Source organism: Arvicola amphibius, chromosome 5 (assembly GCF_903992535.2).
Source record: "Arvicola amphibius chromosome 5, mArvAmp1.2, whole genome shotgun sequence".
In the NCBI taxonomy this organism is placed as follows: Eukaryota; Metazoa; Chordata; class Mammalia; order Rodentia; family Cricetidae; genus Arvicola; species Arvicola amphibius.
Window position 1 is genome coordinate 11,483,382 of NC_052051.1, and position 11,475 is coordinate 11,494,856.

General features: G+C 52.0%; 1 protein-coding gene across 3 annotated transcripts in view; it reads left to right on the forward strand.

Moving 5' to 3' along the window:
- Ptgis (prostaglandin I2 synthase) overlaps nt 1-8,880 on the forward strand; it is a 37,981-nt gene extending 29,101 nt beyond the window's left edge. For all 3 annotated transcript variants that reach the window (XM_038330417.1, XM_038330416.1, XM_038330418.1), the window contains exons 7-10: nt 1,296-1,464; nt 2,569-2,750; nt 2,958-3,109; nt 5,781-8,880. In XM_038330417.1, the coding sequence (XP_038186345.1) occupies nt 1,296-1,464; nt 2,569-2,750; nt 2,958-3,109; nt 5,781-5,925 (648 nt within the window). In that variant the 3' untranslated portion in view covers nt 5,926-8,880. The remainder of the gene's footprint in view (nt 1-1,295; nt 1,465-2,568; nt 2,751-2,957; nt 3,110-5,780) is intronic.
- Nucleotides 8,881-11,475: the final 2,595 nt, after the last annotated feature.

The window sequence follows — 11,475 nt, forward strand, 5'->3', positions numbered from 1 at the left end:
CACCCTCCCAGCCCCCAGCTTCTGTCCCACAGGGAGGGGTCCTGCATTTCCTAAAGATAGTCTGTGCTCTCGCATGACCACTCTTCAGACACACACAGTGGCTTGGACGAGCTCTGCTCCACACCTTGCAGCCTGCCTGCTCCCGTGTGTCTTTCAAACTCAAAGGAACGGGGATTTTGTTGTTGTTGTTGTTGGTGGTGGTTTGTTGTTTTTTTAAACAACCTACCACATGGTAGGCCATCATTCCCACTGGTGTCAGCTTGTTTCTGATTTGGGAGTGCTGTGTTAGGGCTGCAACTCGTGTCCTCTGCCTGGTGCAGGTATGTTTGCAAGACCTTATTGGGAATGATGATGTCTAAGGGGGCTGCTTGGGTCTCTGACTACAGCTGCATTTAGGGCAGAGAAAACCTCCCTGCAGCTTGAGGTTGCTCGGGATCTATGTCTGCATCATTGGGAGGTGCCGAGGAGCTGGGTGAAGAGGTTTAGGCAGGTCTGCTCTGGGCTTGGAGCACACCGTGGCATTGATTTCCCTAGTTTCTCTTTAGGAAGGTTTTGTTAAGAAGCTAACGGCCTTTAACTGCCCCTCTGCCCATCCTTCCGGAGATTAACCGGAACACAAGGAGCAAGGAAGGAAATTTCATCTTCTAAACTATGAATAGCTATTGTTATCAGCTGGTTAAACCCGGCAGCCTGTGCTGATAGACATGAGCTCACAGGTCTGTGGATCTGACTGGTCTAGACTGGCCCAGCTGGGGCAATGTAGCTGTGCCCTGTGTGTCTTTCATCTTGGATCCAAGGCTCAGTCAAAGGGAGGGGACACAAACATGGTCTCTGAAGGCCAGGGCTTAGATCTACTATCCATTAATTTCACTTTATGCTACTTATTGGTCAAAGCAAGTCCATGGCTGAGCTCAAGTTCAAAGGCAGGGAGATGAGTATTCTGCCTTTTCTCTGCAAACTATTGAGGAACATGGGAAGCCCCAAGTGAAGTCACCCCCAGACATTGTCAGTGTTCTTGCCTTGCAACTTTTTCTGCTGAAGGAGGCTTCCCCAGGTGACCCCAGACCGGGGGCTTCCCTTGAGGTCAGGCTGGCATGTGTGCTCAAGTTGGTACCAGTCTCAACCAAAGAAAACCCCAAGCATATTTTGGTCACAGTCTGGGGCTGAAGTGACTGGTGATGGCTGGGTGACGGGCCAGTGTGGGAACCGGGCATGCTGAGCGCTGCACCATGCATGGTTTAGCTCGAGGAGCCCTCGAGGTCATTTGGTGAGCGACAGGCTTCTCTTTGTTGCAGGGGAATATGGGTCCCACGGGCTTCTGGCTCCTTCTCTACCTCCTCAAGAATCCTGAGGCCCTTGAGGCGGTCCGCGAGGAGCTGAAGCGCGTTGTCTGGCAAGCGGAGCAGCCTGTTTCAGAGATGAGTACCCTGCCACAGAAGGTTCTCGACAGCCTGCCTGTGCTAGGTAGGATTGTCAAGCCTGCTAACCTGGGTACCTCCAAGGGCCCCTCGGTGTCCTCCATGCCCAGTATCACTACCCAAAGCTCCTCCTGACCTCAAGAGATTTGTGGTGTTAAGTGACAGAGAACCAGAAGCAGGTGTAATGGAAAAGAGGCTCAATCCGAGTCAGGCAACTGAGAGCCTTGAGCTCTCTAGCTTCAGGCTCAGGTGAAGCCAGGGGCTTGAACAATGTTGCCAGCGCTATGTCTCTTTCCCTCCTTCAGCCCCATTTTCTACTGGGGTGCCCTTGGACTATGCAGGCTGGACAGCTGCCAGCAGCTGGAGGCGGAGCCTCTCATCCAGCATTCCCATCTAAAATCCCAGGAATGTGTTCATCGGCCTTTTGGGTTATATGCCCACCCGGAAACAAACTCGGGGCTCAGAGGGGGTGGGGCCAATTGGACAATGAAAGCTCATACCACCAGCTAAAAGTAGATCAATTGGGCTGGAGAGATGGCTCAGAGGTTGATGGAGGATTCCCATTGGCTAATAAACAAACTGCCTTGGCTTTTTGATAGGGCAAGATTTAGATAGGGGGATAGACAGAACAGCTCCACACTACAGAATGGCTAGCTGGCAAAGCCACTACAAGAGGTTAAAAGCACTGACTGCTCTTCCAGAGGTCCTGAGTTCAATTCCCAGCAACCCACATGGTGGCTCACAGCCATCTATAATTGGCCAGCAGGAATATATGCAGACAGAACACTGTATAAATAATAATAATAGTAGTAGTAGTAGTAGTAGTAGTAGAACAACTGTCCAACTTCTGGAAACAGGGGTGTGGTCCCTAGACGAAGGTCAGGGGACTGTTTCCACAAGAGTGTACAGGTAGAAGCAGACACTGAAGCCCTAAACTCTCCCCCACAGGTGTCAGATAACCCTGTGGCTCCCACTTTCCCATGGCCCCTCACACCCAAGGTTTCTCATGGACCACAGATTGCACACTTTGTCACCTGGCTTTTCCCACCTTGCTGTATGACTATGTGCAAGGTGCACCCTCTGCCCATTGCTCTGTTTGTCCAGTGGGCCAGAGGGCAGCTTAGTAACCCTTCCTGCCTTGCACTTGCAGACAGCGTGCTAAATGAGACCCTCCGACTCACGGCTGCCCCCTTTATCACTCGCGAGGTCATGGCAGACCTGGCCTTGCCTATGGCAGATGGAAGGGAATTCTCTCTTCGACGCGGTGACCGCCTCCTCCTCTTTCCTTTCCTGAGTCCCCAAAAGGACCCGGAAATCTACACAGAGCCCGAGGTCAGTAACAGGGGCAGAACTGGACATCTCAGGAACTGTGGGAGTGGGGGAAACGAGAGACCTGGGAATTGTCATCTCTACGGTCCTTAAAGCCAGCCCCTGTCCAGTCGCTTCCCATCATGCTCAGTTGTGACAAGTCTGCACGAGCTCCCCAGTCCTTCGTCCTGGTGCAGGCTTATGTGGGCTGACATCATCTTTTTGTCTCAGGTATTTAAATACAACCGATTCTTGAACCCCGATGGGTCGGAGAAGAAAGATTTTTACAAAGACGGGAAACGACTGAAGAATTACAACATGCCATGGGGAGCAGGGCACAATCAGTGCCTGGGGAAGAACTATGCCATCAACAGCATCAAACAGTGAGCGGTGGCAGGGTGTGGGGGCAGCGATGCATGGCCCAGCAGGGAAGGAGCCCATTGGTGGGATGTGACCAGGGCAGGGCTTGGATGTGGCCCAGGAGGTAACCAAGGTGCGGTGACACCTGATGCCTCTGTGGTTTTGACTAATGGCCTCAGGCTAATGGTTACAGGATTAGATCCCAAACTGGCAGAGAGTCAACTCCTGTCCGCTAATCTGTTTGTGTTTTTGAAATGTGGGCTCTTTTAAAAATCAGAAGCATTCTCGAAAAAAAAAAAAAAAAAGAAAAGTTCACATCTCTGATTTCTTACACAATGATCAGATCTGGCAGCAGGGTTCTCCCTCTGAGGGTGGCGTGGGAACGCCAAACGCTGGCTGCTGAGTCCAGCTGGCCGTGGCTGTCCATCTGGGGCTGCCAAAACAGGTTCAGACCTCTGTGGTAGAACCTGGCTGAACTTCAGGGTCCCCCCTTGGCTGTTGTAACTCCTGAGAGACTAAAGAAGCTCCTATGTTCTCCTCCTGGGATTCCCCGAGCCTCAGTTTCCAGGATCACAGACTGCCTGAACCAGGGGCTGTGCTCTCTGCCGTTGTTCCATATAGCTCCTGTAACCTGAGCCTGGCTCCCCAGCTATAAAATGTGGGTGCTTATTTCAGCTCCAAAATGGGTCAGAATGGAGCTTCCTAAGTGCCCATTCCATCACCTGACTCATCCCAGGCTCTGAGAGATGTTAGCCAGTGTCTGTATTAGTCACGTGATTAGCATGCAGGCATCACGCCAGGGGACAGCAAGTCACATTAGCTTTTTGGTCTCACTTTTCTCAACAGTAAAGTAGAAATAATGACAGAGTCGGTTCTGCCCTGATGCTTAATATGCCTGCACCAAAACCACCTTGTCATGCATAATCAGGAAGTAGAAACAGCAGGTATCGGGCTTGGGAACGCAGGCCAATCATGCCAGCTATGGGGCAGGCTAAGGCAGGAGGATGGTGAGTTCAGGGCCTACTTCGGCCACTTAGTGAGCTCTTATCTCCAAATTAAGAATAACAAGACAGTTGAGGCTGGATCTCGATGTGGGGCTCTTGCCTAGCACATGCGAGGCCTGAGGCTTCATCGTCAGCATCACAAAACAGAGTGAACCTCAAAAAATGAAACCATAGGTTATAGGCAAAGGAAATGTCGTCAGTAACACACGAGGAAGATTGTTACCAAATGCTAGGTGGTCATGCAGCTTTACACGTGCTTACAGAATGCACAAGAGGTGGAGAGCTGGCTCAGTATTAAGCTAGTGCAGAGGACCTGAGTTTGGTTCCCAGCACTCTGGTTGGACAGCTCACAACTGCCTGTAACTCTTGCTCCAGGGGATCTGGTGTTCTCTTCTGGCCTCTTTGGGTACTGCATTCATGTGCACATATCCCTCCCTGACCACACTCACACATAATAAAAAACAAAACTTTTTAAAAGGCACAAAGTCTGATGAACAGGGCGGTCAGCGGATGCTCATGCGTGTATGCTTGGCTACTGTAGGCCCTGCACTCACCCCTGCATCTGAAACATGAAACAGCATGCCAGCCAACTGAGGTTTGCTTTCTGCTCATATTTGCGCCCTAATGTATCAATCACACCAGGACAGATTGTCTCATTCAAATCAATAACTATGATAGAACCTTGCAGTTCCTGCTTCATCCGGTTTAGGCAGACAAAAGAGGGTTTTAGGTGTTTGGCACCGGGCTCATGGCATCTCAACAAATGAGTAAATTTGTTGTGACCACCGTCATTGTGATCCCCTGATAGGAAGCTCGCAGCCAGGGATGGTTGTGAAAGCTCCACCCACTAGGGACACAGATAGTAAAACCTATCTCAGAGAAACTATCCCTCCAAACTGGGAGAGCCAGCTTGTCTTTACTCCCTTTGACCTCACAGGAGAGCCAAGCCCCAAGCAGGACCCTGGCGAGGGTTTCTTCCCTTCAAGTCTCGTGGGTTACTTTCCTCAGCTCATCCACTTACCTGCTCCTCTTTCAGTGAGAGGAGAAAGTCCTTGCTGTGTGCTCATCGTGGTTCCAGGCCCCTGAATCGAGGTGGGGGACAGTGATGAGGCACGGGACATTAGGATCACATGGACAGCAGTGAGTCATAAGGCAGAGAGCCTGTCATTGTGTCTTTGAGGCAATGATGGCATCCTAGGCATGACAGCTTTATATGTCTCCAGTAGGTGGCGGTAGAGAGTGCTGCCTTGCAAAGGTGGCCCTTGGTGCCAGTTGCGTCACATATAAGAAGTCTTGAGGGAGTGGTGCAGGTTTTAATTTTACAGACCAGGGCTAACTATAAGAGTTCTAAGCTTAGGGAAAGGGGGCACAGGCTTGCACAGAGGCTGGGAGAGACAGTCTTGTCGCCATGAGCACTGTGATGTACCTGGGACTCAGGACTCTCCAGGTGCTGTGGGTGTAGGGTTAGAGACTCATGGCCGGGCCCTCCCTCTGGCCACGCCATTGTCTGCACAAGATACCGCAGGCAGGAGAACTGGGGAACCACACTCGGGCTCTTACACGATGGGGGGATGACTGCCACAGACATAGCCACTCAGCCCCACTCAGCTCTGAGCTGTCCTCACCTTCCTGAGCTCTGCCAAGTCCAGAGCAGCACGCAGTCTGAAGCACCCTTTCTTTCCTCCTGCAGATTTGTAGTTCTCCTGCTGACTCACTTTGACCTGGAGATGGGCAGCGAGGACACAGAGGTCCCTGAGTTTGACCTCAGCAGATACGGCTTTGGCCTGATGCAGCCAGAAGAGGACGTGCCCATTCGTTACCGTATCAGGCTGTGACCTGTGCAGCAGACAGCTCACTCCCCTGGGGCCTCCTGACTTCCTGTGCCTTCGTCATTGCCCCCCTGTTGCTCTCCTAGAATGATGTGTCCAGAGGAGGGGACATAGAAGTCACAGAGAGCAGGAAAAGCCAATGAAAACTCTACATCCCACTGTGAAGACTTGCTTCCAAATCAGGCTATCTGGGCTTTGGATTCACCTGTGCCCCCTGTCCTGTGGTACCCACAGTCCCCACCACCATGTCCCTGACTCCCAGCAGTCACCCTCCTTACCTTCAGCAGCCGTTGTAGTCCAGGCCTTGGCCAGCATGGCAGAAATGGGTCATGGGAGGGTCCATGAAGATTCGTCAGTGTGTTTTAAGTTCTGTCCCTAGATTATTAAAGAGACATGGCCCTCCCTCTGTTCACATGGATGCCTGGGAAGATGCAAGCTGTACTCTGTGGGATAAAGTCCTCTGTCCTTGAGTCACAGGCAGTAGGTAGCAGGGCTTTCCTTATGCTAAGACTGGGGTGGAGTGTGGCCTGGAGAGACCTGGCCCTGTGAGATGTGTGGAGAGCCAGTCTAAGGACTATCCTGCACCTCAACGTACAAGCCCCAGAACAAGCCGGCAGAACAGCTTTAAATATCAACACAGCGAGGCATGGCGGGTGTGAGGCAGAGACAGGCACACAGATCTTGAGTTCCAGAACAGCCAGGGCTGCACATGCCCTGGCCACACTGGGCCTCAGTCCCAAGCTGCCAGGGATCCCCAGCGTTCACCTTCCTAGTGCAAGGTTTTGGCCGAGTCAGCATCAATACCCATAGTTCCTTCTGGTTCTGAAAGCACCGGAGTCTGAAAGCTAGCTCGTTCTCAGGCCACGCTGCACACCCCACTCCGAACGCCCCAGCTTTGTACAAAGTCTGGTGCAAACTCACCTTTGTCTATTTTAGGAGAGAGGGCTGTGGCTCGCAAACCTCCCTGTAACTGCAGACATGCTCACTTACTGTTAGGTCTTGTTTCCCAAGTGTCTTTTTTTGAAACAGGGTTTCTCTGTGTAGCCCTGACTGTCCTGTAACTCACTGTGTAGATCAGGCTGGTCTTGAAATCCCAAGATCCGCCTGCCTCTGCCTCCCAAGTGCTGGGATAAAAATGTGTGGCACCGCACCCTGCATCCTAAGTGCCTTTAGTGCTGAGACAGGCACAGCAGACCTGTATTTTCATTCCTCACAGCATCGTGGGGAAGATAGGGTGTTATGCCAGCTTTCCAGATGAGAGAGCCAGCTCAGAGAGGTTAAGTGACTTCCCTGGGGTCACACAACTCTTGCCAGTAGAGCTCAGCCTATGCACCTCTCCTAGAAGCAGATGTCAGGTGGGCAGTGTGTACTTCATTCCTAGGGCTCTAGGGGTGGCAGTGGGACACTTCTGTTTGGCATTGGAGAGCTGACAGCCGGAAATACCCAAGCGTGGTGCAGCTTATGAGACGCAGGCACATCTGTGATGCGGTCCTTTTAGGTGGAAAGACAGAAAAGGCCCTGTGCCTGTGCGTTCCAGGGCTCACCTCTTGGAGCTGACCTAGTGCTGGAGGCTTCCCTGGCCCCTTGGGATTCCCAGATAGACAGTGTGATTGGCAGGAGTCTGGGCATCCCCAGGGAAACCCATCTCCATGCTTGGGTGACCCCCCACTGCTGCCTGCTTCTTATCTTTGCAGGAAATCAGAGCTGGCAAGCCTCCTGTGGGAGGATGAGCCAGTTTCCATGGCAACCCCCAGTTGCCTCCTCAAGGCTGGAAGGGGAGGAAGAAAGTGGCAGAAATAGCTGCTGAAGGTCTCACAGGCTTCAGTCCTGGTGTGCTAGAGGGAAGCCCTACAGAGCCCCATCCTCATTGAATCCGGCTGGTCTGGTCCCAAGATGTTCACCTGGCTCAGCGAAGGGCTAGTTCCCTTTCGAGGTGGCGTCTCCTCAGCCACAATCATGAGAGAATCAAATATGAGGAAGATGGTTAAGGTCAGGCAGCTCTGGCGGGGACCTGAGGTGCTGAAGCAGCACTCAGAGGACTCATGCCTGCCCTCACTTCATTTCCTCCCCCTTTCCATTTCTTCCCTTCTTTAAATTCTGGAAATTTAGCTCAGCTGGCAGAGTGGTTGACTTGCACGCACAAAGTCCGCAATTCATCTGCAGTTCTGTATAAATTGGGTTATGGTGGGACATGCCTGTCATCACAGCAAGGTGAAGGCAGAGGATCGGGGGTTTAAAAGTCAAACTTGGCTACACAGTGAGTTTGAAGTGGGCTTGGGCTACACAAGATTGTCTGAAGGAAAGAGGAAGGGCCAGAGGAGTCAGTAGCTTAGAGGAGAGATGCATTAGCCACCTGCGTGGGCAGGACCTCGGCTCTCCACTCCTGGCTCCACTCCGGGCAGCAGGATGTCTTCAGGTCGATCTGATGGAGCACTTCCTGGGTCATCTCACTATGCGTCTGCTGCTGTGTGCTGGACATCAAACGTTCTCCTTTAAGCAGATTCGCTTGTTTTCCCCATGCTGGCAGGAGTGGGCCGGTATCAAGCATACCCCCACAGAACTGTCAAGAATAAACCAGCCCTAGACAGTAGAGGTCAAGACTCTGGGCCCCAGAGCCTGTGTGCCTGGGTTAGATGAGCCAACGTGCTGGCTGTCTGAGGCCTAACTCATGTCTCTCCTCAAGTTTCTCATTGGCGGACCCACTGTGGGTAAGGGGTCCAAAAGAGGGGTGAAGGGCTCATGGCAGGGGCTGGGAGCCCAGTCTCCGGATAGAGAGGCCTACTATGAGAGCTCTCCTGGGCGTTGGTTTTGATGCTTTTGTTGTTTTTAATAAATACAGCGTCATAGTGTATTTTGTGAGCAGCATGGTGGTGATGCCTTGCCATTTTGACACAGCGCTCAAGCTTCATGTCATACTGTGTTTAATGGACACGCGCCTATTAAAGTGGTCTTGCTCATGAACTGCCTCTGTGTGATTCGGAAGAGGGCGCTTCTGGGTCTGGGGATGAGGTCGTCTGCTGGGAGGTAAACAGGAATTACTACGCCACCAGGTCTCATCCTGGGAGGTCTTCTTTATTGTAAACAATAAGAGGGGAAGGGCTATACGGAGGGAGCTGGGAGGGTGGGTTAACAAGAGCGATGAGAAGGGAGGTGGGTGGCCAGGAGCACTAGGCAAGGGACAGTAAAGAGGAGAGGAGAGGGTAGAGGCATCAGGCCTGCAGGACAGGGAAGCTGAGCTCTCACGAAGATACTACGCCAGGAGCATCTGCTTGCTAGCCCTTCATCTCTGCAGCTTTGGTTTCTTCTTTTGCTGACTCCTCTTGTGTGTCTTGGAGTTCCCTGGCTCCTTCGAAGGGGAGAGAGATTAGCTGACCTTTAATTGCTCCGCTGGAAGCCTGCGTCTTCGTCGCTCTGCATTTCATCATCTTTTGGCCCCACACCCTGGAAGTCGATGGCTTTCAAAGTCCTGGCCATGGAAAGGCTCCCTCTGTGGGGACTTTCTCTGGTGGCACCCATATGTCTAGCCTGGAAGAGAACTCAGGAAACTGTGCTGGGGTCTCACAGAGTACAGCCTGCACAAAGCATTATAACACACAAGGGCCTAGGCCATTGTTAGGTGGTGGATGGGAAGGTTCAAGGATGCACAGGTGAAGGGATGGATGGATGGGTAGATAGATGGGTAGGGGGTAGGTGGATGGATATGGAGTGATGCATGAGTATCTGGGGCGGATGAGGGGTTGGGTTCTGGTAGATGAACACCTGATGGGTGGAGGATGGGTGAGAAGTGTGTGGGGGAGGTGGGTTGAAGGATAGATGGGTGGGTGAGCGGCAGGTAGATGGACGTGTTTAAAGGTAAGTGATGTATTGGTAAAAGACAGATGGGCAAGAGGTTGGGTGACTGGGTAGGAAGGCAGACAGTGTGGGGCACATGACTGAATGGAGACAGAAGTGAGTTGGCAAGTGTGTGGTGGAGAGAGTGGATAGATGGCTGGGTGGGACTTAGCGACTGGGAACACGGAAGGAGGATGGTAAGGCTCGAGGACAGGTGATACGCTAAGAGATGGAGGAACGAATCAACATTGGGTTGGCCAGAAAACAAGTTTTGTTCATTTAGGCCAGGAAACCCAGGGCTTGATAAAGACAAGCGGACTCTGAAAGGAAAAAAAAAAAAGGCAGTTATTGGAGCTAAGTCTGGTGGTGCAAATCCGGGATCCCAGCTACTCACACAGCTAAGGCAGGAGGATGGCAAGTGTGAGCCAGCCTGGAGAGGGACTAGACTCAGGGTCATCCAACAGTTTAATGGTCTCATTTGTATTGTTCTCAGTGCCTGGTGCAAGGGGGAGATAAAATCAGTAGAACAACACACACAGACACCTCCCCCTCCCCAGCTCTAATATACATGGTATATTAGTACATGGTCAACCAGTCTTGTCGTTATTGTTGTGGTTATTGTTTCAGTGAGTGCTTCCCAGAGTTAGGCGGGGTACGTCATGTATCACCTCATCCATGCCCCCAGGACCTGGCCAGCTGATGGGCTGATCCCTGGGGCAGCCGGGGTCCCATGCAACATGCACTCTGATATGGAATGATGCCTTCATGTCCCCTGAGTCTCTCAGGGTCCCTCTGTCCACTTCCATCAAGTCGCTTTTCTCTACCATGGGATTTGAGCACACAAGCGTGTGCACCTGTGTGTGCGTGCGTGTGCGCGTGTGTTTTGGGGAGTATCTTAGTTAGGGTTTCTATTACTGCGATAAAACACTGTGACCAAAAGGCAAGTTGAGGAGGAAAGGGTTTATTAGGTTTTCACTTTCACACCGCTGCTCATCACTGAAGGAAGTCAGGACAGGAACTTAAGCAGGGCAGAAGCCTGGAGGCAGGAGCTGATGCAGAGGCCATGGAGGATGCTGCTTACTGGCTTGCTCATCCTGCTTTCTTAAAGAACCCAGAATTACCATCCCAGGAGTGGCTCCACCCACAATAGTCTGGGCCCTCCCCCACTGATCACTAATTGAGAAAATGCCTTACAGCTGGGTCTCATGGAGACATTTCCTCAGCTGAGGCTCTTTCCTCTCTGATGACTCTAGCTTGTGTCAAGCTGACACACAAAACCAGCCAGTACAAGGTGGGGGCAAGGGCGTATGGTATTAATTAGCCTTACTCTACCCAGAAACTCAAAGAAACCTGAGCCGGCTGCCCAGTGGGACATAAATGATGGATGGTATCATGGAATCCACAGAAGGCCGGACTTCCAACAGAGGAGCCTCTAGCCAAGCACGGTCAGAGTGAGTGGCGTGGGTGGACCTCGGCTCCTCCTAGCAAGATGTTGGGCTGAGGCCCCAGCAGACAAGTCTTGTGAGAGCAGTGGCCAGAATCAGATGGTCTGAGGTTGGAACTTGGCTGTACTGGGATGCCGTCCCCTCCATAAGTGTTGTGGCTTGTCCTTTAATCAGAGGTTTATGCAGCATCCCTTCTTTATAGAAATATCACAGTTATAGCTCAGCTTTCCTTCCTTCCTTCCTTCCTTCTTTTCTTCCTTCCTTCCTCCCTCCCTCCCTC